The sequence below is a fragment of the Macrobrachium rosenbergii genome, chromosome 20, assembly GCF_040412425.1.
Source record: "Macrobrachium rosenbergii isolate ZJJX-2024 chromosome 20, ASM4041242v1, whole genome shotgun sequence".
NCBI lineage: Eukaryota > Metazoa > Arthropoda > Malacostraca > Decapoda > Palaemonidae > Macrobrachium > Macrobrachium rosenbergii.
Window position 1 is genome coordinate 12,262,132 of NC_089760.1, and position 27,639 is coordinate 12,289,770.

At 35.3% G+C, this 27,639-nt stretch overlaps 1 protein-coding gene across 5 annotated transcripts in view; it reads left to right on the forward strand.

Annotated features, from left to right (window-relative positions):
• Nucleotides 1–26,744, forward strand: part of LOC136849048 (protein Skeletor, isoforms B/C) — a 298,256-nt gene extending 271,512 nt beyond the window's left edge. For all 5 annotated transcript variants that reach the window (XM_067121947.1, XM_067121943.1, XM_067121945.1 and 2 more), the window contains 8 exons: nucleotides 4,820–4,977; nucleotides 7,546–7,642; nucleotides 8,336–8,576; nucleotides 9,667–9,843; nucleotides 19,021–19,144; nucleotides 19,624–19,754; nucleotides 22,323–22,486; nucleotides 23,626–26,744. In XM_067121947.1, coding sequence (XP_066978048.1) covers nucleotides 4,820–4,977; nucleotides 7,546–7,642; nucleotides 8,336–8,576; nucleotides 9,667–9,843; nucleotides 19,021–19,144; nucleotides 19,624–19,754; nucleotides 22,323–22,486; nucleotides 23,626–23,799 — 1,266 coding nt within the window. In that variant the 3' untranslated portion in view covers nucleotides 23,800–26,744. The remainder of the gene's footprint in view (nucleotides 1–4,819; nucleotides 4,978–7,545; nucleotides 7,643–8,335; nucleotides 8,577–9,666; nucleotides 9,844–19,020; nucleotides 19,145–19,623; nucleotides 19,755–22,322; nucleotides 22,487–23,625) is intronic.
• Nucleotides 26,745–27,639: the final 895 nt, after the last annotated feature.

Consider the following 27,639-nt stretch of genomic DNA (forward strand, 5'->3'; position numbering starts at 1 on the left):
CTAGGTGACTATTCGGTTGTATTACTCTTAGTACACTATTTGATTTTTCTCCCGTTGAGCCTTGCATATAGAGTTGATATATGAAGTACAGTACACCTTGTCTACTGTTTTTTTTTTTTTTTTTTTCTTTCATTCTGCTTTTAACTTCTCGTAAATATTGCTACAGTCTGTGAGCTGTTTGTTTGTGGTCCATGTGCCCTTGTTATAAATCTCATTCATAAGCATAACCTGTATGGTTCTCTTCCGAACATGTCCAGATTACAAGTTTCTCTCCTCTTTTTTTCTAGAACCAGTCATAGATTTCGTTTGTCTCAGTGATATTCTTTTAAGTCTGTTATTTGCCTTTTTCTCTTTCATTCATTTTTTATTGTGCGTCTTTCTTTTTCCTCCAACTTAAACTTCATGCTTTCCATAACGACGTATTTTATCATCTTCCAGTCCAATTAATTTCTCCTTTCTCTCTTTTCTTCTGCTCTTCTCGTTGCCCTGCCTTCATCCTGTGCACAAATCCTCACCCCCGTCCTCTCCACCTCGCTCCCAACACCCACGTCATTTTATTTTTATCTCCTATTCCCCAGCCATCATCCCGCCTTTTTTGATAATTTGATCCCCCGTCGTACCTTCTCAACCGCCAGTTGTCGTAGATTATCTCTCTCCCTCATTGAACGCCTGCCTGAGAAAATCCCCCGTACCCCCTCCCCCTTTTAGAGAGTCCCTTTAGACACATTTGTTCAAACCCACCAACAAAAAAAAAAAAAAAAGAGAAAACAAAGAAAAAAGATAATTCGAAACGTGACCAAGAGCATCCCCTCTTGTTTCGTGAGCTGCACTCCCTCCTCGCCACCTCCTCAGCACATGCATATTAAAAGCTTCCCCAAAACACGCAAAAAATTACACACTTTCGGTAAGTAGAGATAAAAAGGGTGTTCGGGTGCTGACTTATTTTCTTTTCCTTTTTTTTTTTTTAGTTCAGTTACCTTTTTTTTTCTTTTTTGAGAATACGTGTGCGTATAAGTGTGTATTTTAAGGTGGCTGTTTGTGACTACGAAAATACTGGTCTTTTTTTTTTTCTTTTTAACAAATCGGAAGTGAATGATTTGGTTGTTATTCATTCAGGAAAAGACGTCATTTATCTGCTCAGTACAAAATCGATTGAACTCGGTGGATGAACGATGTACAGTAAAATGAAAGTGTCTTCAAGTTTTGTTTTAACTTATTTTCTGTTTTTTCCTGGCTAGAATGATGGCTTCAGTTTGCCCTGAAATCTCATTTTATCAATTCTTTTACTTACCGTTCATAGTGTTGCCTTTTACATCTTCATGTAAGATATAAGAATGATTCTCCTTTCGCGGTGTATAATATATGTACACTTATGTATATATATATATGTATGTATATACGTATATGTATATATATTTATATATATATATATATATATATATATATATATATATATATATATATATATATATATATATGTATGTATATATATATATATATATATATATATATATATATATATAATATATATATAATATATATGTAAATTTAAAGTGTCTAAATAATTCTCAGTTTCAGCAGAAACTCAACATATTGGCGTTGATAAAATGAGGTACTGGACTAGCTCATAGAATATGCTTATTAGAGTAGATAATAATGATTATTATAATGTACAACAGCCAATCACCTTTTTTGCTCTCTGCTTGTTGGTTATTCTAGCTTTCGTTTTCATTATCAGCTGTAATTGGTAGTGAGCATTTACTCATCTGAGTCGTTTCTGGTTTTAGTTATAGTTACATAGGCTTATTACTTTATTATTATCATATGGAGTAATTCAGTAGATTAACTGTTCATACGATGGCTTAATTCATTTTTAGTGACGATAACCTTAGCTTTGTGCTCTTCTGCTAATTACTTTTTTATTGTAAGCCACAATGTATCCTTTAAAGTAAGTCAGCTGTCTTAAATATTAATCATAATAAAATCAGGTCAAAGGGAAATTTGCTCTAATAACTATTCTTCATTTGCTCCTGAAATAACACCTAACCGAAAAATACACCTTTTCAAACGTTACTAAAGTGCTTTCATGTTAGGGCACAGGTGATGGCATCTAAATATATTTTCGTCAAAAATGCGAAATGATTCTATGACACTTGCGTTAACCCAATATCTCAATTAGAAGGAATTTTTTATAAACTTGTCAATTCAAAAGCAGTCCACTTCAAATTAAGAAAAACAGAAGCTGTCTTGTTTATTTCTATGCAATGATTTAAGACATATCCTTCAAATACGTATATCACCACGTGACAAAAATCTCTGCCAGTATATATTATTTATGAGGCCTCGCCTGTGTTTTAGCATAAAACAAAAGAACTGTAACTAACAGCTTTTTTCTCGTTTCAACTCATCTTTTCAGATATAATATAACTGGACACAAATATCACTGTCCCCCCTCTCCTCACAACTGGGAACTCGTGTCTTTAAAGCTCTGCTCTCACAGACAGATATTCTTCCTTAAACAAGAATCTAACGTTTATGAAATTTATCAGTTATCTTTATATCACTGCCAGACATCATTTAAATTTTTTGAAAAGCGGTGGTTTTGTATAGAGAACGATATGAAGTGGTAATCTTTCCAGTACTGATTGGCGTATGTACGTATTCATTTAATATAAATGTTAAATTATGCTATTAGTAGTTTTCCATATTATCTGATAGATTTTTGAAATTATGATATTTACAGAAATTGATGCAGTACCAATCACTGCTTTATTGTGTTTTGTCCGACTACGTAGTTTAAAAAACGAATGGTCCGGTTAAATTAAACTTGAATGCAATATATGTCTTCCAAAGAGCCCCATTTTACAATAAATTACTCGGTAATCTGTGTATTGATAATTATTGACCGTCAATACAACCATGTCTTAAATTCTACAGATTTAATAACTTCCGATTGTGTGATAAAGATTTATTTCCACAATTCAAGGTCCCTAGGAATGTGATGTAATATTTACTTGTATCTTTTTAGAGTTGATTCAAACTTATTGGACCTTCATTGGTCCCTAACAGCTGCACGATGCACAAATACACTGTCACAGTCTTTGGATTTAGAACTTGAATCACGCTTCTTCTTTCTCCTGTCGACCTTGAATTATGACAATTCAGACTCGCTGTTCTAACTTCAGCTTCTGAAATTTTAGAACTTGCAACACTGAGAGTCACTTACGCAGTAATATCAGAACAGAAGCTAACATCAGACGAAAATCGAGGACCGTTCAGTGTAGTTTAAACTTTAATGACACCTCCCTCGAAAAGTCACCGTTTTTTTTTTTTTTATACAGAAACTGCTCATTCTTCAGTCATTTCGACTTCGTCATTTAACCAAGAATGGTCATCCTTACGGTTTCTGATCACGGCTTATGATTCATCCAGCCTCTCGTGGCAACTTTTTCGCTGTCATACCGTTCTTCCAATTTTTAGAATTGGAAACGACAGTTTAAACCTCATCTGGTGTTGATGTCACTTCCACGACACCAGAATGAGAAGAGATTCTTTGCCGGTATGATGTCCCAAACACTTCTGAATGGGCAGGACGAAATTAAGATAAATTAAATGTTATAGTTAAGAATTGCCTAAAGAGAATGGGAGTCACGGAAACAGACGGAGGAAGCAGTGACAGGGAAACGGATTTGACGGATAAATTCTTAAGCAGGCGAAGCAATTCCAAGTAAAATTGGAAGGAGCAGAAAGGAAAAAGGCAAGAACAGAAAACGGAAAATTCAACCAAGAGTGGCACGGAGAATTTAACAAACGAGAAGAGAAAAGAATAAAACGTCAAAGTTTACGCACTGGAACGTTGCGGGAAGCTTAGGGGAAGGGGAAAATTATTCAAATGAATCTGTGAAGATATCGGAAAACGCTGCAAGAGAAGAGGCAGTCAAGGATAGTGTTAAGGGGGGACCTTTTTGCTTTGTAAGAAAATCTCTCTCTCTCTCTCTCTCTCTCTCTCTCTCTCTCTCTCTCTCTCTCTCTCTCTCTCTCTCTCTCTCTCTCAGTTTCTGAGAAACCCCAAACATCTTAGATTTGAAAATCATTTCAGACGTTTTCATACCGATGTTTAATCATAACATCTGCCAACTAATACTTCTCATTAACGATGGTAAATGTAAGATCCCTCAGCTGGATGCTTCTCAAGTGCTCCTCGTTGGTAAAGGTTGTAGGTATCGAGTAAATAAAAATAAAACATTGTTTCATACTTGACTAACTCGGGGAGGTGTTTCCTAAAAGAGAACCAAGGCGCCTAACGGCAATTTCACTCCCTCTGTCCGGATTTCTAGACCTGCTCTGAGAAACTTCGATAATCACTGGATGATTCGCGGATTATTCGGAGATTCCACGAATTCTCGCAGACTTTGAAATGAATGGTCACAAGTTTCTTCAACTTCCCTTTCCCAGTCTACTTCATTCATGTTACAGTCTGTATCTACATATTTTTTATTTTCTTTTACACTTTGAAACTTGTTCCTTTTACTTATGTAAAAGATAACCTTCTGGAGTCACCTCCTGTGTATCCTACGGTTCCAGTCCCTGCCAAAACAACCCTGTCCTGTAAAAAGATAAAAAAGAAGAAAACTTAACACACTAATTTTTCTCTTATTATCTTCACTAATAGCTACCGTTAAGTCATTATAGATCTTGAAAAGTTTGTTAGTTAGGCCTCTTGATGAAAGAAATTAAGAAAATGAAGCCGAAAAACAGTAAATCATGGAAATGATTAACATTTTACCCATTCTCCCCTCCTCCCTCCTCCGCACGCCAGGCCCACATTTCCAGCCCGGAGTTCAACAACTGTCGTCAGCTGAGCGAAAACCTCCAGGTGGAGTGGCAGAGTCAGGAGGACGAGATTCAGATTCGACTCACCGCCAAGATGGACGAGGATCAGTACATAGCCTTTGGTCTGTCCCCAACCAATGAGAGGTGAGTTTTGTGGTGGCTTTTGTGTGTGTGTGTGTGTGTTTATATATGTACACACATATATACATACATACATACACACATATATATATATATATATATATATATATATTATTTTCACTTTACCAAGTGATTCGTTTATCACATTACCACAGGTGAAAAAATTGAGATGGGGTGTAGGCCCTGACCGGTTTCGACTTTATTTCTAAGCCATTGACGAAGTCGAAACTGGTCAGGACCTATACCGGCTCTTATTTTTTCACCTGTGTAATATATAATATATATATATATATATATATATATATATATATATATATATATATATATATATATATATATATATATTATGTTAGAACCAGATGGTCTCTCTTACAGATACGCATGTAATTATAATACCCACATTGCCCTCCTAGCTTCTCGATATATATTTCTCTGGGCCGTTCTGAAAATATAACTAGGAAAAGAAAGTCATATTATGAGGTTAACCATGAAGTAAAACTTGATCCCGAAAGACGGAAGGAACAACCCCATTCGGAATTCAGATAAACTTAGATTCCTGTAGAAATTGCAGTTTTCCATTTGTATATTGAAATCAGTATCGCAACAGTGTGTCATTCGTTGATCAATATATTTTACGTTACCTAATTTCAAAGAAGACTTTAACAAAAGATTGTAAATTTTTGTTGTTTAACTACTGACTGTACATATTGATTTTAAAGGCAATAGTTATGATTTTATGTCCATTTTAAATAAAAACATCGTCTTTTCAAGTCTCAGTAACTCTGATCTCAAGGCTGACAGCCATTGTAGACAAGTATATCGAGGAGTAGTACTAATGAGTATGCTCATAACTTTTATCATGATTTATTGCTTCCAAAAATTATCGTATTATTTGTAAAACAATTCTTTCATATTTCTGTCAGTAACAAATGCCAGTCTTATCATACTACTGTCATTATTAGGTAGCCATTCCCGCTTTTGAGAAGCCTTAAGCTACTATATTCATTATTGTGTATCAATCATCTACCTTCATATCTCTTATATTACGTCATTATAATTGTTTATATTTGTTGCACTTCAGCCAGTATTAAAATTTTGCAATATGTGATATGCGCTTCGCCTCGCCTTAATCACTGTATGGTATCCTGAACTTCTGATTATCGATTTTTTAATATCTAAAGGAATAACAATTTCCATTATATATTAAACTTTTGAACTAATTAAGATACTGTAATCAGTGATATATTTCATATACATTGATTTTCTTTGTGATATAGTTATTACTGGTAAACTCTTTTTACTATCATGATATTTGTACAGTTATGAAATAGCATTAGCTAATCATCGACAATTCAAAGATCATTTAATATATCTGTTCATTTATCTTAAAGTTAATATTTTAATTCCAACGTTCATGGGACCGAGTTGTTTGTTATTTTAGCTTAATAATTTTCATATTTCGGTTACGCAGTAATTATTATAATTATCAAATAACATACGATTATCTAATGAGGACAGTACTAGGATATGGGTAGCATTGTTACCAAAAGGAAAATTTAAATTACAAGTGTCTGAAGTTATTGCTATTCAAAGTACACTATTCACAGGCGTTATCACACTGTTAAGAGTTATTAATGAATGATTGATTACACCTAGTAATCCGTAATTGAGAGCAAATTGCAATGATTTCCCTTTTCATTGCAATCTTTTTCAAATCTTAATGATGAACTACAATCATTATTAAACAGCTTTGATTGCTCGTACCGCATCGTATCATTATTGAATTGAGTGATTGACTTTTTCAGTCATTATGTGATCACAACGATTACTCATATGATGAGACCGTAATTACTAACCTTTTAATATTGAAATTAGCTATCAGATGGCAATGACGATGGCAGATACATCGCAATATGAAATTGTAGCATCAGTTAACATTTTTTACTGTCTTTAAATATTAATGTATAACAGTATACATCCGCAATTAAGGTCTTCATGATTCACGTTTGAGCAACCCTCTTTCTGTGCAACTTACTCCATATCCATGTCAGTTTGCAGAATTTCCTAATCAATATTATTATCTCCCGTCGAAGTTGGGAAGCTGCGTTAATCTGTAGATAAGAAAAAGGAAGATTAAGAAACTGGAAGAGTAAAAGTTGGACCATACTTATCTGATATTGTATATATATATATATATATATATATATATATATATATATATATATATATATATATATATATATATATATATATATTTTGTATATGCGCGTGCTTTTGTATATGTGCGTGCGTGTGTGTGCGTAGGCTGTGATATATACTTAGTAGTGTAATGCGTACATATGTAGCATATTTGCTGTAAACGAACGTAACATGCATGATATGTCTACATAAATGGTATTATGTATTTTACATATTTTCAGCATACTGTATGTATACAAAACATGTTACATCGTAATGTAGTAAATATATACACTGATCATCATTTAAGTCTTTTTCCATTATTTTTTCTATACTCTCATCGTTATCCCAAAACAACAAAAATACGAATACAGCTTTTGTTTCCTTCAACAGACCTGAAATGTTACACAGCGACATCGTCGTAGCTTATTACGACAGAGAAGACGGGTCCTTCCACGCTGTGGATTACAGCGTCAGTGCCAAGGCGCAGGTGAGTTGGCACTCCTACGGTTGTATATCGTGTGAGCTCACATTCTGAGACTGTGGACTTGGGCTGCCTGCTTTATGCTGATTTCTTTTTTATTAGGTTTAGTTACAGCTATCTGTGATCTGGTGCTGACTCTTGCGGTAATTTGCAGACAACTGTATTAGTCTTTAGAATGAAAATACCTGTATATGTATATATATGTATATGTATATATATATATATATATATATATATATATATATATATATATATATATATATATATATATATATATATATATTTATTTATTTATTTATATTTATATTTATATACATGTATATATATGTATATATACATGTATATATAATATACATATATATATACATGTATATATATACATTATACATATATAAGAAACAGTGTAATAATCTTTAAAAATTTCATTCCGCAGTGATATTTGGGACAACAATTTTTCCTAATTTGAGATATACAGTGTTCAATTAATGCAAATAGGAATAGGAACAAGGAGCTTTATAGATAGTAATATATTTTAGACAAACTTGTAATCCCTGATATGCGCTTCGTCTCATCTTAATCATTGCGTAACATGCTTCAAATGATCGATTTTTTAATATCCGCAGCAAAGTTTTGCTTCGGGAGACTTTCATGCTTATTGAGGAAGACTTTTAAAAACCCGATTATCATATCCCCCAAAAGTGTGATGGAAAGCTCGGCGTCTGCCCCGACGAGCGAGTGAACGGCCGGAACGACGCCAGCATAATCAGCGGCGAACGGAACAACGGGATCACCACCATTACGTTCAGCCGGCCGTACGAGACGAACGATCAGCACGACATTCCGATCCCTCGGTTCTCGGATAAGACGACAATCATCGCCTCCATCGGCCAGCTGAACGGAAGGAACGAGGCCAATTACCACGACGAGTTCGTCACGAAAGGTTGGTCGATTGATCTCTGACCTAAAATAGTTTTGCTCAGGTTGATTTTTTTTTTTTTTTTTTTTTTTTTGCTGAGTAATGTGAGTAAAAAAAAGGGTTTCCTTCTATTGCGTATAGAGAGAAGTAGAGGTTTATTTTTAGATAGTCTGCATATGTTATACATGGATAATTGAGTCATACATTATTATTATTATTATTATTATTATTATTATTATTATTATTATTATTTAGAAGAGAGCTTTATTCATGTGGAACAAGCCCACAGGGGCCATGGACTCGAAATTCAAGCTTCCAAAGAATATGTTCATTTGCAAGAAGTAACAGAAGGTAATAGGAAATGCAGAAAGAGGAGATCAGTTACAAGAAAAGCAAAAATAAGCTAAAAAAAAAATTAATGAATAAATAGATGAAAAAGTAAGTAAATTATTAAAATACAAGGAGAATTGTTTTAGAGTAGTAGTGTGTTGCCTCTTCGCTTGAACTTTTGAAGTTCCAATTGCACAGTATCCTCATGGAAACTGTTCCACAGTCTAACGGTGTGAGGAATAAAGGGCCTCTGGAACTGAGAAGTTCGACAGCAAAGCACATAGTTTAATTCGAGTTGTTTCCTGAGGAGCAATTTCAATGAAAGGCTTCACTTCCTTCAATCGCGTATAAATAAAAAAGGAAGTTTATTTTTAGCTATTCTGCATAGGCTGTATTTGGGTAATTGCGTCACATACTATATAGTTTATTTAAGCCGTTTCCCGAGAAGTAATTTGAATTAGAGAAGCTATTTCCTTCCATTACGTATAAATGGAAGTAGAAGTTCGTTTTTAGGTAACTTGTACATATACGATACATAAATGTATTAGGACATGCGAAGTGATTGTATGTTTGAGAAAAAAATCTCTCTTCAATATTCAAGAAGTAGAAAGATATGTCTGAATTGCGCTTCTCGCTTATTTATTTATTTATTTATTTATTTATTTAGCTATTCACTTTTACCATCGCATACACGTACACATACAGCAGGGTGTGACACAAAACTGAGAAACACTTTTACTAGAAATGGTTTCGAATACAAGCATATATCTATCTCTCCTTGCAGACACCGTAATCCTGGACTTCAAGTCGACGGACGACAACTCTTGTGCAACGATCACTGGAGGCGAGAAGGAGCCTCCTCGCTACCAGCCGTGGCGGCCCAATGTCATCAATCATACTTCCAATTTCTCTGCCACCATTGGACCCACCGGTGGCGACCGAGGATATAGCGCCATCACTGGTAAGATGTAGTACTTCAATTGAAAGTTTTCCATTTGATTTTCATTACATTTTATTTTTGTGATGCACAGCTTTAATAATACAGTTATTTATCGCTATTATTGTTTTTATCCGCCAGTGAGTTCAGTGTTTTGTTTGTTTTTTTTAGTTAACTGTCATTTGGAATTCAGTTATTATTACAATCTATTCAAGGTAGAGGGAGATAAAGAAGAAAACTTTATTTTAAAGAAGTAAACTAATGCTCGTTATTTTATTTTTGTCGCCTTTCAGCTCAATTTTTTGAAGATAAGGGTCCTGGGAAGCGGGGATGGGTTTCGTTTAAGCAGTTTTTCTGAATTTACATTGATATTCAAAATAGTGTCCAATTCGAATGAACCCTTCAGCTCTCTCTCTCTCTCTCTCTCTCTCTCTCTCTCTCTCTCTCTCTCTCTCTCTCTCTCTCTCTCTCTAGCACACACAAACACAAAGCTATAGGCTCGCAAAAGAAGCATTATATATATATATATATATATATATATATATATATATATATATATATATATATATATATATATATATATATATATATATATATATATATATATATATATATATATATATATATATATATATATATATATATATATATATACTTGATATCTTGATACAACATTAAATAGTTTCTTTTAATGAAGGTGTTTCTAGAGAAAAAAAAACAGTAGAACGATCACTGCCACTCGTATTTCAACTACTTTGTGCAAAGCAACTTCCACAGGTCTGTCTGGACCTGTACAACCCGCTTATCCGCAGTACAACAAACCTACGCACGCGGAGCCATTCACCTGCCAGGCACTCTCGCCCTTCCTGGATGTTAAAGCCGTCTCCTTCCAAAACCTCTTCCACATCATCTATACGACTCTTTCTAGGTCCTCCTCTTCCAGCTCATCGCCCTCTATCCCTTCCACATGACCAAATCATCTCCATGTACTCAGGTGTATTCCTCCATCTAGGCTAACCTTTTTTATCATTTCATCTAAGCATCTCCCCATTTATCACCCTTTCAATCTTTTTACGCCACATTTACTAGGCAAACAATCCATCTCAACAAATATCAACCTTTTTCTTCCATACGCATTGTACCCCCACTCTATACTTGTGTAAAGGAGATTTGTCTCAACAGTTCCTTTATCTGTTTCAAGCTTGCCTGCTATAAACACTTCAACTCTGCTACTTTCCTGACTTCCACTTTTCTGTGACCTACCTCTTCTCCCATCCTATCATTAATATCCGTTATATCTAATCTGATTACCTCTATGAATCAACCACTTTCATTATCCCACCATCCATGTTAATATTCAGTTGATTTTCCTTGGTTTCCATTGACCTTCATAGCCTTACTCTTGCTCCCATCTACTTGCAACTATATATCACCAATCAACACTGTACAATGAGTAAAATATCACCCATTCCCCATTCCATTCACAAGCCCTTTATTTTTTAGAGTAACAACTCCTAATTCAAGCATAATGTGCTTTCCATGTCTTCTTGCATCACTTCCTCTATGCAGTTATTGAATAACCATGAAGACATTCTTTTCACAGACCCACTTCCACACCACATCAAATACTGTTATTTCTACATATTCTGACTCACTCTTCACTGTCGTCACAAACATTTTAATCACGTACGCCAAATTACATCCTACACCATGCATCCTCAACACCTCTGTATTTCATCATATTGATTCCAACCATAAGTTATTTTCTAGGTCCGGGTACGCCATGTAGGTTTTTTTTCTTTTTAGTCACATATCTCACGTAATCACTTCATGATAAACACGTAATTAATCATTTCATAATAAACACCTAATTCATGCTCCTTCTTACTTGGCCTCACTGCTCCTCTTGTCGTATGTCTTACTTTCTCGGTGAAAGTGTACCTTTCCTGATAAGCTAAGTAACATTATGCACCCTTTAATACTTGCCCTTATACCCAGTTACAAAGGAACAAACTCTCAACTTTTATTTATTCTTTGGGGCCTTTCCCTCTTACAGATATATCTTACACACCCCAGTCAGTCACTCAACCATATCATCGCCACCAAACTTGAGCATCTCGTTTGTTATCGAATCAACTCATGGTACCTTCACTTTAGTCATCTTTTTATTGTCCTCCCTACTTTCCGAAAAGACATTCCGTGATCATTCTCAAGTTTATTTTAAACCCTTCCACTCTTGTAATATATAGCCCTACTATCTACTATCATCCGCGTTCAAGAAATCTTCAGAATACTCACTCAGTCGACCCAGGAATACATTCCCTTCTGTTCTTGACAGGGATGACCATTGGACACTCGTCTTTTACCTTTTCGTTACAAATGAATCTGAAATCCATTCCCAAAAATTTTTTTTTTAATGTCTGGGGAAGTCTTGACCACAATTTCTCTCCCTTAGCTTATTTTTTCCTTGTCTTCTTTGAGGTTAAATGGAAGATTTGCCATTTTTGAGGTGGGGCGAGAGCATTGCTTATTTTACCACCGAAAAAGATAGTTTTTTTTTTTTTTTCTCCAGTTTTGTTTTCTGATTCCTTTCATTCTTATGTCATTTGTAATACATCTGTGTTTAATCCTTACATAGAACAAAACTATGTTTACAAAAGCTGGTCATCAATTTTATTCTTTTCCAATTAATTCAGAGTGTATAATATTGTTTTAATCAGGGTAGCCACTTCATATGGAAATAAACACAAATGAAAAACGGATGAAGTTTGAGTAACATGTGTATTACCATGTTACAGGCATATACATTTGTATGCATGCATAATTACAAACAAATGAACAGTCGGCCGACGGATTTTTGTGTCAAATAACAAATGAACAATCGGTAGACTAATTTGTATCATATAACAAATGAACTATTGGTAAACGGGTTTTGTGTCAAATAACAAATGAACAATCGGTAGACCTATTTTGTGTCATATTACTCACTCCTAAACTCGTGAAACTTATAAATTGATGGCGTGACTTAGTGGCATTGTTTACTTTAATTTTTTTGCGTCCATATTGTTTGATAAAAGATACATCTCAAATTCTTAAATGAGGGAAATTAGTCTTGTTACCAAAGAGAAAAAGATTCGTCCGGGATTTGGACCAGTGGTCACGAACCACTACTAGCTTTAAGTGGCATGATAATTGTAAGATTTCATTCAGATATTTATTGATAGGAGCAAGATTTTCGTAGCAAGACTGTTTCAGTAGGAGCATCATAGCTTTTATATATTTTCTTCCTTTTTTCGTTATCCCATTGACTGAAATATGTTTGTATTGAACAAATTTCATGATTGGTTATTTATGCTTTCATGTTATGATGCCATTGTCAATGTTATCAATCTAATTCAAATGCCAATGTCAATTGTGAAATCTCGCATTAACGCATTCTTTAGTGTTTGTATAAAATCTCTACAATTTAATTTAAGTAGTGGAATCGTAAAATAGAAACTTTCACTTGATTAACACATACAAATCGCATAGTGTTATTTCTCTAATAATTCTTTCGGTAACACTTTCAAAATTTCAGAAACAGTCGTTTTTCAAATGCTAACTCAAAGAATGGGGCATTGGGCGGAAGTAACAAGAGTAAACTTACTGCACACGGCAATCATAACCACCACATGATATAAAGTAATGCTCTTTTTATAGATATATAGCGATGAACACACAATACAGCTAATTAGTCATCATGGTAAAGTCACGACACATACACAAAATATTTAGCGACAAAAAAAGGCAGTTCAACATCAAGTTTTGCTCAGGGCCAACATAGGAAGCACAGGTTCTCATGGAAACTGGTAATATTATGATTTCAAATTTGATTGTAAAATCCACAGAAATATTAGTTAGTTTCTACAGAAACAGTATATGAGCAACGGATACACGGGTAAAATGATGCTAAAAACACGACAAAGATTCGGGCTTTCGCATTTTGCACAGCAGGGTAGACCCGCATCGCTTATCTCAACACCGTGGTTAGTACGGAGAGTTTATAACTGCAGACTTGTTTGTACCGAAATTCAATAATGAGAGATCCGTTAATGTGAGATCCTACTTTTCATTTCTCATCTATGTATTAGAGTCAATATGCTGAGTTCTCATTAACATAACCAATATCAGTATGTTCATTTCTCATCTGTATTCCTTTGTCAATATTCTCATTCCTCATTTATCAAGGATAATGAGGAAACAAGAAATAATTCTCCATGATCATCATAGACCAGTGGTTCTCAACCAGGGGGGAATTTCAGAGTTTCAGGGGGGGAATTGTGACCACAGATTGGAAGGCTGAAACTGACTCTAGGACCACACAAAACGCAGTGTGCGTCGGTCCGCACTACTGAAAGGTCACGCTGGGCTTTCTCTCCGCTAGCGTGTATGTTTGTTAGTATTTTGTTGCATATTTGGAATGCACCTTTTGAGGCAGACAGTTTTGGAAAAGGGGGGGGGCGGGAATGACACTCTCACATATGGTGAAAGGGTGCATGGGTCAAAAAAGGTTGAGAACCACTGTCATAGACAGTTGTTGTAGTGAGATAGACTGTTCCATCGCCATGTGTAAACAATTCAGTAACTGAAACGTTTTCTTCCCCACTTCTTGAAATTTCAGAGAGGTCGAGCTCAGGTAATGACATTCGTCCGTTTCTTATCAATTGCTCTTCGTACGTGGTTTTTCTTCATGCTTTCTCTTTTCTTTGATCTTCTGTTGCTCCTCTTTACTATGTTGTGTTCCTCAGACTTTCCTTCTTCTGTTGCTCCTCTTTACTATGTTGTGTTCTTCAGACTTTCCTTCTTCTGTTGCTCCTCTTTACTATGTTGTGTTCTTCAGACTTTCCTTCTTCTTCTGTTGTCCCTCTTTACTATGTTGTGTTCTTCAGACTTTCCTTCTTCTGTTGCTCCTCTTTACTATGTTGTGTTCTTCACTTTCCTCCTTCTTCTGTTGCTCCTCTTTACTATGTTGTGTTCTTCACATTCCTTCTTCTGTTGCTCCTCCTCACTATGTTGTGTTCTTCAGACTTTCCTTCTTCTTCTGTTGCCCCTCTTTACTATGTTGTGTTCTTCAGACTTTCCTTCTTCTTCTGTTGCTCCTCTTTACTATGTTGTGTTCTTCACTTTCCTCCTTCTTCTGTTGCTCCTCTTTACTATGTTGTGTTCTTCACATTCCCTCTTCTGTTGCTCCTCCTCACTATGTTGCGTTCTTCAGACTTTCCTTCTTCTTCTGTTGCTCCTTTTTACTATGTTGTGTTCTTCAGACTTTCCTTCTTCCTCTGTTGTTACTCTTTACTATGTTGTGTTCTTCACATTCCTTCTGTTGCTCCTCTTTACTATGTTATGTTCTTCACTTTCCTTCTTCTTCTGTTGCTCCTTCACTTTCCTTCTTCTTCTGTTGCTCCTCTTTACTATGTTGTGTTCTTCATATTCCTTCTTCTGTTGCTCCTCTTCACTATGCTGTGTTCTTCAGACTTTCCTTCTTCCTCTGTTGTTCCTCTTTACTATGTTGTGTTCTTCAGACTTTCCTTCTTCTGTTGCTCCTCTTTACTATGTTGTGTTCTTCAGACTTTCCTTCTTCTGTTGCTCCTCTTTACTATGTTGTGTTCTTCAGACTTTCCTTCTTCTGTTGCTCCTCTTTGCTATGTTGTATTCTTCAGACTTTCCTTCTTCTTCTGTTGCTTCTCTTCACTATGTTATGTTCTTCAGACTTTCCTTCTTCTTCTGTTGCTTCTCTTCACTATGTTGTGTTCTTCATTTTCCTTCTTCCTCTGTTGCTCCTGTTCACTATGTTGTGTTTTTCAGAATTTCCTTCTTCTTCTTCTGTTGCTCCTCTTTACTACGTTGTGTTCTTCAGACTTTCCTTCTTCTTCTGTTGCTCCTCTTCACTATGTTGTGTTCTTCAGACTTTCTTTCTTCTTCTGTTCGCTATGTTGTGTTCTTCAGACTTTCCTTCTTCTTCTGCTGCTCCTCTTCACAATGTTGTGTTCTTCAGACCATCTTTCTTCTTCTGCTGCTCCTCTTCACTATGTTGTGTTCTTCAGACTTTCCTTCTTCTTCTACTGCTCCTCTTCACTATGTTGTGTTCTTCAGACTTTCCTTCACTGTGGTGTTTGTTGAGGCATCATGTAATTCTGTTTAGTGAAACGAAGCCTTGCAAACTTCACGCCAGAATGTCGTTCACTGGAGTTAGTCGTGCCATAGAGCTTGTCATCTTCTCTTAGAGATTTTAGCAGTCTCTCAGTTTCATGTTTTTTTTTTTTTTTTTTTAAGTGGAATATATTATTTGATTTAGTGTATTCTCAGTTTATGTCAGATTTACGTGTGAAAGATATTGTTTCTCTTTTTTCCTTGGCCTTTGATTTCTACTTTTTAGTCAAGTGATATATAGTCCATTATTGATGTTGATAAAATATAGACATTAGCTATATCATAGCTACTTGAGTGTTTAGGTCAACGTGATGTTAATTCACCGAATATAATTATTTGATTTTTCTTGACATTTTGTGAGATTAGATATTTCAATTTGATTTTCTTTGTAATTACCGACTAATTTTGGTGCCTCATGTTTAGTTCATTTTGTACTTACCCTAGTTGTCAAAAAAGGTGACTTATTTTAACACCATATAAAATTAGTAATCCCTCATAAAATTTTCCTTAAACACCCTCTGAAATATCTGCTACATATCTCATCGACCATGAAGACGTATGGTGAGGCTAATTGTCTTCTTTTAACGATACTGTATGTGTCAGCGTCTAGTGGAATCAACTGTATCTTCATGTCCGAGTGTGCTTATTGACAATTTACAGTACACCTAACTCTGCGTATGTGCTTTATAGAAACCACAATCCTACACCATGTTGCATAGGGTAAACATTTATGCATTTACTGCTGTCGATAAACAATTTTTTTTTTTTTACATTCAAATAAGATTTTCGTTTTTTTTTTTACATTCAAGCGAAGGTTTTCGTTGTTGTTTTTTTTTGACATTCAAGTGAAGATTTTCGTTTTTTTTTTTTTCGTACATTCAAGTGAAGATTTTCGTAGTTTTTTTTTTTTTTTTTTTTTTTTTTTTTTTTTTACATTCAAGTGAAGATTTTCGTAGATTTTTTTAACATTCAAGTAAAGATTTTCTTTGTTTTACATTCAAGTGAAGATTTTCGTGTTTTTTTTTTTGACATTAAAGACTTTCTTTTTTTTTACATTCAAGTGAAGATTTTCGTTTTTTTTTTTACAGTCAAGTGAAGATTTTCTTTTTTTTTACATTCAAATAGATTTTCGTTGTTTTTTTTTTTTGCATTCAAGTGAGGATTTTCGTTTTTTTTTTTTTACATTCAAGTTAAGATTTTTTTTTTTTTTTTTTTTTTTTTTTTTTTTTTTTTTTTTTTTTTTTTTTGACAGTCAAGTTAAAATTTTCGTTGTTTTTTTTTACATTCAAGCGAAGATTTTCGTGTTTTTTACATTCAAGTAAAGATTTTCGTGTTTTTTTTTTTATTCAAGTGAGGATTTTCGTTTTTTTTACATTTAAGTGAAGATTTTCGTTTGTTTTTTTTCTACATTCGAGTAAAGATTTTCGTTGTTTTTTTTACATTCAAGTGAAGATTTTTTTTTTTTTTTTTTTTTTTTTGACATTCAAGTGAAGATTTTCGTTGTTTTTGTTAACGTTCAAGCGAAGATTTTTTTTTTTTTTTACATTCAAGTGAAGATTTTCGTTTTTTTTTTTGACATTCAACAAGATTTTCAAACATTCAAGCGAAGATTTTCGTTTTTTTTTTTTTTTTACATTCAAGTGAAGATTTTCGTTGTTTGTTTTTGGCATTCAAGTAAAGACTTTCGTTGCTTTTTTGACATTGAAGTGAAGATTTTCGTTTTTGCAACAGGACATTTTATTGAGGACTATCTAGCAACATAAACCTGTACATTGTTTCCATAAATATTGAAATCAGTCGGGACAAAAATCATTGTTTAATTCTTGTTGAAGACAACCTCTCTCCGAGTTAGCATTGTGGTATATTACATATTTAAAACTTTAATAGATAGCCCATACACTGCATCAGGTTGTATATATATATATATATATATATATATATATATATATATATATATATATATATATATATATATATATATATATATATATGGTGTATATACAGAGCATATGAGTATGTGCATGAATACTTACTCTCCTCTCTCTCTCGTTATATATACATATATATATACACATACATAATGTAATACATATAAATAATATATATATATATATATATATATATATATATATATATATATATATATATATATGTATGTATGTATATGCATTATATATATATATGTGTGTGTAAATGTAAATAAGTGTGTGTGTGCCCGGTTTGTGTAAACAAATCTTGTTTGTGTATTCGAATATAAAAAAGCCAGCAACACTATTATGCACAGATACTACACACACATATTCACACATTTTTATATTTATATCCATCACACATACATACATACATACATACATACATATGCATGTATATGTGTGTCAGTGTCAATATAATCAGCACACAGACAATAAATCTGACGTTCAGCTCAGATCCTTTTATTATTAGAAAACAGAGTCATGACAGAATCTTTGTACTAGGATGAAATAGGAATACAACGTTACATTTAACAATTTTGCCTTTGATTCAGAGTTGCTGATGAAATCTTGAGGAAATGTTAAATAAATTTAACTCAACTGATTTTGTAAAACTTTCCATTTTATATTTCCTTTCTGGGTATAAGTACAAACTTTAAAATCAAAATTTTGTCGGGAAAGTATTGTTGTTGGTCAAAGTAATAATTGTAAAAGAGTAGCATCGATTTATTGTGTACAAGACGTGCAACGTTACGCTACGTATAGTGTAAATCAGTCTGAATACCCAAAATGATGTTAAGAAAAATAATTAGCCTTCCAAAGAAGACTTGAGATTGTCCTGCTGCTTCTCCTATAGAATGAAGGAACTCTACAGGTACTTTCTCGTATATCATGTAGTCACAGGCACAGTCCATAATTTTTCATCCCACGAGTGTCCTTAACTGTTACACACAGAAAGATACACACGCTACATATGTTGTTGATGTTCTCTAAACGGCTTTTAATTTCCATGCCCTCGATTAACGTTTGTTCTCTTCGCCAGATCTTCCATCTTGGGGCATTGCCTGGTGGATCAACGATCTGCTCATCCCCGAAATCTACGTGGAGAGAGGTCAGACCTACTACTTCACTGTCAATGGTGGAGATGACAGATTAACCAGTGCAAGGTATTTTAAAGACTTCCGATTTGCTGATTCTCACTCCTTGGGTAGCTTACTCTGTTCGTTGAAGATTGCAAGCGTTTTAAACTCGTATTTGTTAGCAAAGATGTTTAATGACCTCAAAATCGGGAAGAAAAAAGTATATTTCGATGGTCCCTTTTTTAATTCAGCCAAAAAAAATCGGGGAAAAAGTAAAATGTGATTAGTAATTGTATAAATATGTCGTTACATAACTGGTATTTTGACCAGGATATCACACAAACCTAGATTACCGAAATGAAATGAACCGGATGTTAATATTGTAGTGAATAAAGCATGAGCATTAATCTGCACTATTTATTCTCTAAAGGTTTCTTGCAATTCGACCTGATATTACGAAAGGAGGGGTTAAAAATGTCACTTAGTTTAGCTTGAGGAAAATGACCTGACTGAATGTAGTGCTCCAGCCATATCCATCGTCATTACAAAGCACATTGCTCTTCCAGGTACCATCCGCTCTACATTACGGACAGTCCTGAGGGCGGTTTCGGCCAGAAGACCGCAGAGGAGCAACAGATGGAGAAAATCTTTGCCGGGGTTCGCTACTCGAAAATGGGAACTCCAGAGCCAATAGCGGGTGAGAAACGTTACTCTTGAATTATCACAACAGTACTCAACGCTGTGACTTATCATGTTCTTCAGCTTGTTGTATGTTTACGTGTTAATCTTCGTAAATCACTGTGTGTTATGCTCGTAACATTCTCGTTTGTGTACGCAGAAATCAACCCACGGATCTTCTTTGTTATTATGAGAGAGTATTGAAATTAATTAAAAGTTTTTTTAAAGCCTATTATCTCTGCGTTCAAAAACTATCATTTCTTGGTCACAATACATTATAGATGTACACAAGCAGATTCAAGAGAAAGGTGTAACAGGCTACAAGCATTGACAGATCTGATTTAAAAAGAAATAATAGATAAAATAAAACCTACACATACAAACGCTTACATTTGCATGTGACGAGAAACTCGCGAAGTAAAAATGGTAAATAATATTAGTGACGAGAGACAAAGAAAAATAATATTTTCAATAACGTTCAACTTTGCAAAGTGTTTCTGTCAAGTATACTCTGCTAGATTGTTATGTAGTAAGACTGTCACATGAAATTCTGTGAAGTCAGTAAATAGGAGATCGTAAGGAAGTGCTTTGTTTCTGCTCCAAATCGTCCTTTTCTGTCGTTTGAAAATTTAAGATCTATTTCTAATCGCCCTTAGTCTGCCGTTCCTTTGGATGCGCACTATACTTCTTTACTCCCCATTTCATCTTCCCTTACCAAGATGCCGGTCTATTGTCCATTGGAAGAAAAGCTTTCTTTTTCCTTGTAAGAGAAAAATTCCTCATCTAATTCAGCTCGTAATTGATATTTTCCTCGTGTGTTGAAACTGAAGGTTTCAACTCCAAATCCTATCATGCTTCGTATTCAACTATCTTCAGAGAATTCAAGAACCATCTGTCATATTTCAGGAAAAGGTTATACTCAGTCAGTTATTATTATGGTACAAGTCTGATGCTAGCAGGTATAGCGTTTAAAAGGAAAATGATATCGGCAGACGGCAGCATATATCAGACGATTTTGTGTGTTGCCAGTGCTTGCTTGCTTGTTGACGAGCGAACGAACATGTAAGAGTAGAACCCCACAATATGCGGCTTAGTGTACATAGGAGTCCCTTTCACCATGCGGCGAATGGGGCATCACAGAATTGCATTAAATGGGAAACCCTCAAAATAAATTTCGCGGAATCATGGCATAAAACTGCTTAGGAAAAGACGTCATCCTTGGTTCACATCATTGGGAATATATAGGAAAAGACGTCATCCTTGGTGTCACATCACAGGAAATATAAAGGAAAAGACGTCATCCTTGGTGTCACATCTCTGGAAATATATAGGAAAAGACGTCATCCTTGGTGTCACATCTCTGGAAAAGTATAGGAAAAGACGTCATCCTTGGTGTCACATCTCTGGAAATATATAGGAAAAGACGTCATCCTTGGTGTCACATCACTGGACAATTTATGAGCTACATTCTTACAGAACGGCTCTTTGCAGCAGCATAACTAAGCAAAATGTACCTCGCCGTTCACATTATTCTTACTCACTCACTCACTAGGCCGGCATTCTAGCCTCATTGTGACCCACTTCCGTAACCACCAGACTCTTGAGGTTTGTCACAGTTTTCAGTGATGACATTCATTGGTTGTCACCTTTCCAAGTATTACCCAGAGTCAGTGTTGCCTAACACTTCTCAGTTTATTAAGTTAAACCATTGACCAAATATAATACAATTTGCCTAATTTCAATAATGATCCTTCCTTATGCCTACATCCATATGTACATAGATACGTATTTATTGTACACGTGATAAAATTACGTTTGTGTGTATGGCTCTTTGTGTATAGGTGCAAAGTACATTCATGAGTATACTGACACGCATAGCATATTAGCATATATACAGAAAAGGGGTATGTATAAACATATATATAGGTATAACTTGTATGTTTGCGTGTATAAATATGTGCGTTTATACTCTATGGATCTTTTTCAATTTACTTACAAGTGCACCTGTCTGGCCAAAAATTACTGCAATATTTAAGTATTTTTGCAATAGCATCGTATGCAAGCATATTATGATGTTGGGTATTCCCTAATATTGGTTTGTTGAACGTCTGGCGGCACAGAAAGAAGAGATAGAAAAATGTGCTCACGTGACACGGTCTCAATTCAAGAACACTTTTTAATTTTCAGTTTTCTGTAAAAGAAAACTATTGAGATGGCTTTGTCTGTCCGTCCGCACTTTTTCTGTCCGCCCCCAGATCGTAAAGACTTCTGAGGCTAGAGGGTTGCAAATTGGTATGTTGATCATCCACCCTCCAATCATCAAACACACCAAGTTGCAGCCCTCTATCCTCAGTAGTTTATATTTTATTCAAGGTTAAAGTTAGCCATGATCGTGTGTCTGGCACCGCTATAGGTGCCAGATACATAGGCCACCACCGGGCCGTGGCTGAAAGTTTCATGGGTCGTTGCTGAGAGTTTCATGCAGCATTATATGCTGTACAGAAAACTCGATTGCGCCGAAGAAACTTCGGCGCATGTTTTTGCTCTTTTCTTTTTTTTCTTTCTTTAATCATGTTCTGTTTTTCAGTGGGTGGTCTTTGCCAGTGGCGCCACATAGGAACGGATGCATGGCAGACGAGCGAAACCTTCGACGAATATAAGAAGACGCTCTACAAGGACTGCGATTCGCAACTGACTGGCTCGCTGGTTTGGACTGTGCAGGAAGAGACACCTGACCTTGTCTACTATCAGGTAAAAGGTTATTCTTTCAACCATGGAAAAATAAAGATTTGCTTCTTAGTCACAACTAAATCCTTATTCTATGAGTAAGTGGAAAAACAGAGTAAAAAATTTATTTGCAGGTTAGTCCTACAGGCTGTTGATTTGTTCTTTTCATTAGAATTTGTATTAAAAATGGTCTGTGATGTCAGGTGAAGGGAGAGCAGAAGAAAATAGAGTACAAGAACTCTGGAGAATTGTGCATTAAGATGAGTTCATTTTTAGGACGTTTAATAAATTTATGAATTGTGTAATATAAAGAATAGAGATGAATTTATAATCCGAACGTTATCAAATACAGGATGACGAAAGATGTTCTACGAGATAAAGTACTTGCTGCATGCACAGATTTTTTCACCCAGAAAAAAGACAAACATGCGCAGTTGTTAGTTAGGAATGTAGTTCAAAGACTTCCAGTTATTTTCATAATTAGGAAACATTTACACACTTTCCTTTCGCTTTTGGTGTTTGTATTAACAGAACACAAGGTTCGTGTTACGTTGTTCACCTCAGCTGAGCCTAGAAGTAATGGGAATATTCATTGTACAGTATATAAGGGCAAAGCTACTGATGTGAAATAGTCTTTTAATATTTTGAAAAGAGGTAAGAGATAGAGTGACGACATATCTTACTAGGTGCTCATTTGATGCGCTCATTTACCACTGATCTTTTTTTTTTTTTCATACACTGGGGTTTCTTAAAGATGATACTTATAAAAATTAAAGTATGTTCGCTTTTGTTTTATGCATAACAACAGTATCGGTACCCACTATCTAAGCATATTGCTAATGTCGGAGAAAGGAAGATATTAAGAATTCAAAACTTAATTCTCATATTTTACTCCTGAATGTTTTCTCATTCATTTAGCTGCCTTTAACACAGAAGTATGTTTAAGGACAGAAATCTTATGGTTTTCTTTCTTCAGTAAACGTAATATCATTTAGTTTTTCTCCGCGAAATTTCCTTGCGAAAAGAAGCATTGCGCTGTTGAAAGCTTTTCTCCAAGAGTAAAGAAATGTGACGACAGAATGCCAAGTATGTTACCAAGTCACTGCTTGGTCGCAAAGGCCTCATTACCACCCTTCATCCCTCTGCTTGCTTCTCTCCCTCAGTGCTACACCCACCGTAACTTGGGCTGGAAGATCCACGTCGTGAACAGAGGATACAAGTCAAGACAGGCGTTCGACAATGGAGCTGCCTCGGTCCAGGCCAACTCCTTGTTCCTGGCTACACTGCTCTTCGTCCTGGTGATCCTCCTGCCAAGCCAGAACTTCCTCCTTAGATGAAACTCCTAGTGCTTCCTAGAACACCACCACAACCACTACCACCGCACAACCAATATCCCCTATCCCATCCACACCACCACATAATTATACACTCAAGGGACTGCTTTTAACATGCAAGGATTCTTCTTCTGTTTGCCATGATGAATTGGACTGCTTGGTTTTCATCCATCTATTTCTCTTTCATCCTGTCTTCAAATCTGTCTCATAACTTTCAGTGTCAGTTGTTATGAATGTGACCAGTGAAAAGTGTTTTTGTAACTATCTGCAACTACATTTTAATGACAAGTTTCTCATCTTACAGCCGGCTGAATGTGCTAAGGTACTGATTCCTTTTAGTGTTGTAGTGTAGTCTTGTTTCTATAGGTATCCAGAAAATGCGTCTCTTTTAACAGTAGAATCTCGAGAGGCTTGAAGAAGCTTCACTATCAGGTATCTCTCATCCAATGGTAACCAAGAGTTTGCTACACATTTCATGTTGAGTGGAGTTGGCGCTTGCTACGTATTTCATGTTGAAAGGTGTTGGTATTTGGACTCAATCTGTTTTCTCTTCTGTTTCTTTTTTGACGGGGGAAGGGAGCTGGGTAGTCTTCAGGGGGCGAATATGATCAGTATACACTTCTTTGTCTCCCGTTACCTTTTGTGGATTTCTTAACTAGAACTGCTGTCGTTCTTATTGCCAAGATCCTTTACTTCTGTATGATGAAGACTCGTTCTGGTAATGTTCCAGTAAGTAAAACAAGTTCTTTACTTCTACGACTAATTACTGTACAGAGTTAGAGCCAGCTGTGGTTCATATTTGCTCCTGATTTGTTTTCCTGTTCTTGAAAAGATGAGTTTAACCTTTTAGCCCCTAGCAAAGTAGGGAGTTCTACAGATCAACCTTTAAATTTTTTATTACAAATCATATTACAGTATGGTCAGTCTGAATTAGCAATAAATATCTGGTGAATTGATATCTCATACCCCCTTCAAAATGAAAAAAATAATATATTATTTTCTATTCTGAATGATCTTTTGAAGTGAAAGAGTCTTTTGGCAAGTGCTGTGAATATAAGGTAAATGTATTTATTGTACAGTAATGTAATAGCTCTTGTTGTTAGAGGACAAAGTGTTTTCTTTTTCTTTGATTCGAGTATTCTTTGTGATGTTCTCTTAAGATGAATGCATAATCATGTACATAATCGTATTAGCTCTTTATATGACATTCAAACACATTTTGTAAACGTTCAGCAGAAAGCTTACTTGAACATATTGTCATCATTCATGCTTTCAGCCTTGGGAGTAACTTAACCGCTTACGTAGGCGCTTTTCCCACTTATTTTCTTTAATGATTATCATTGGAAAAAGTGAATTTCCTGTGAAGTGGATTACATTTGCATTTAAACGTGTTTTTATCTAATACTGATCATTGAACCAACATTGCCAGTCAGTGTGCATTAAGTATTCCCAAGGACATCTTGACATATCTGAGCTGCTCCCAGAAATTCGTTGTGGTCTTGAAATTTTCGTTTGCCACCAATTTCTGTGGCGAGTCTCATGTGAGAAAGCACAGTACATTCAAATAGTAAAAGAATTCAGTATTTGTGTACCCGAGCTCTTTACAAGAATCAGGATCATCTCAGATATATAACATCAAATTACACTTTACTTTCTTTACAAACACAAATTCCAGGTCCATGGGTCACCCTTAAGCATTGACAAACTTTTATAAAATTAAAACACTGTCATGGAAGACGAAGTGCCCATGCACCATCAAAGATTGGCCCATTTTGTCACTTACAATTGCATCTTTCTATTTGAGTCCTTGATCACTGGATCTTGTGGTGTCTTCATCCATTCAAAGTTTGAATTTTGTCTCAAAGTTTCCATGAACTGGCCCACATCCGGCCTATTTCTTGTGTTCCTTGTGGCTTAGGTAACTGAACTTATATAATTTTATATTGAGGCTAAACTGCTATGCTATGTCTAATCTCCTCAGCATTACTATCAGATGTTGGTTCTTGATGTTCCATAGTTGCATGTGGTCGTGTTCTTTCAGTGGAGTGTGCTCAGGTCTCTCAATAACCCCATCCCATTTCTTGGTTCTTCACCCAGTGAAAAGATTCGATGCAACATTGCCACCTCTCGTCAGCAGTCTAAATTATTCATTTGTCTCATCTGGAGTACTCTCGAATATTCACCTCAAAAAGAGAAGAAGAGCAGAATGGGTTTTTGAAGATGACTTGAGCTGTGTAGCTCCTCAAGAAGCAACCTGTGTTGCCTATTGAGTGTCATAGCGGCCATCGTCATCAACAATAGAACTGATCGGTGCTCCCCAGCTTAAACATCAGCCTAACTTAGTGTCACCTTGTGACTATCCATGAACTAAATCCCAACTTGGAGTGGGGCTGTTATTTTTTTATATGTGAATATTCACTGTATATTTAATACATTTAATGCATATGTCATATAGTCCACTTAGAGTGTAATTTCTTGTCAAATAAATAATATTTTTGTAGAGTAGAACCAGTACCTATGTGGCCACTGTACAAGATGTTTCTTTTTTGTTCTTTGTGGTAGAGGCTAAGATTTATTTCAGAAGTTTGTTGTGGACTTACCAATTTTATATTGCTGTGATTATATATAAATATATATACATATATATTTACTGTAATGTTGACATTGTAAAATATTCCTGAAACCCTTTATCTGGTTTTCCTCAGTGAAAACCTTCCTATTAAATGCAGGGGGCATAAGCCACTGCAACATTCAACAACATAATCAATATGGATTCCATTTTAGGTATTAGGGAATCGTTATGTCCTGAGGATGGCACGTAACAGTATACGTAGTTACGCCTCAATATACTATATATATATATACATACATATACATCTCTCTCTTAATGAGTGTTCACTTTATAAATTCTGTAAGCTGAGTCTTTCAATAAATAACTGCACCTAAAACATAGCTTCTGATTTCTTCCTTTTTAGTTTTTCCCTTTGGAACATTTGTGATTTTGAGAAGGTTACCCCGCGCAGATACTGTTCTGTGCCAACCTCAGTTGCCATCATGGGCTGGAAAAAAGAGAGCCAGGTGGCCCTCAAGGTCTACGGGGTACTACACCCATAGCAGTTCCTATGTTGTCAAGAGCCATTCTCCCTCCTTGTTACTGTACTGTAGACATCCTCTTAAAACCCCAGGTCCCTCAGGACCTGGTACCTTTAAGACATTGTAAATATATAGGAACGGTATGAATGGTTCTTGTAAACACGTGACTGGAAAAATTCAACTCGTTTATAATATTCTTCCGAGGCTTGTAGTTCCTTGTGGACCAAGAGGAATTTAAAATGTGTAGTCAGTTACTGTGTACTTGTAATGTCCTGTTCTGTCAGGAAGATAGGTTTAGATATCTGTAGAGCTCACTTAGAAATTAAGAGACAGCTGTAAATTATATATGAGAAAAGCTTCATAATACAATTACCAATGAGCTATTTTAAATGAAGTCATTGTTTTCAGTCCATGTGAAGGGCATGAAGTTAAAGGATGTACTGTACAGCAGTGTTTTCTATTCAAGGTCGTTCTTTTCTAATACTTGCTTGTTTACATCTTCAAGTCAAAATTTTCCATGATAACAGGTCTCTAATTTATTGCCCTTGATAACAGGTCTCTAATTTATTGCCCTTGACTTGGACAACAGCTATTTTGTCTCCTCTGAGCTGATGTTACCTCCTGAGATGTAAATATTTGTGATTCTGCTCTGTGGTGAAGCGGGAGAGTCTCTGTTGTATAAATCAACTGTTATTATTATCATCATTATTATAATTATGATCAGCATTGTTCGAGCTCTCAAGTGTTCAT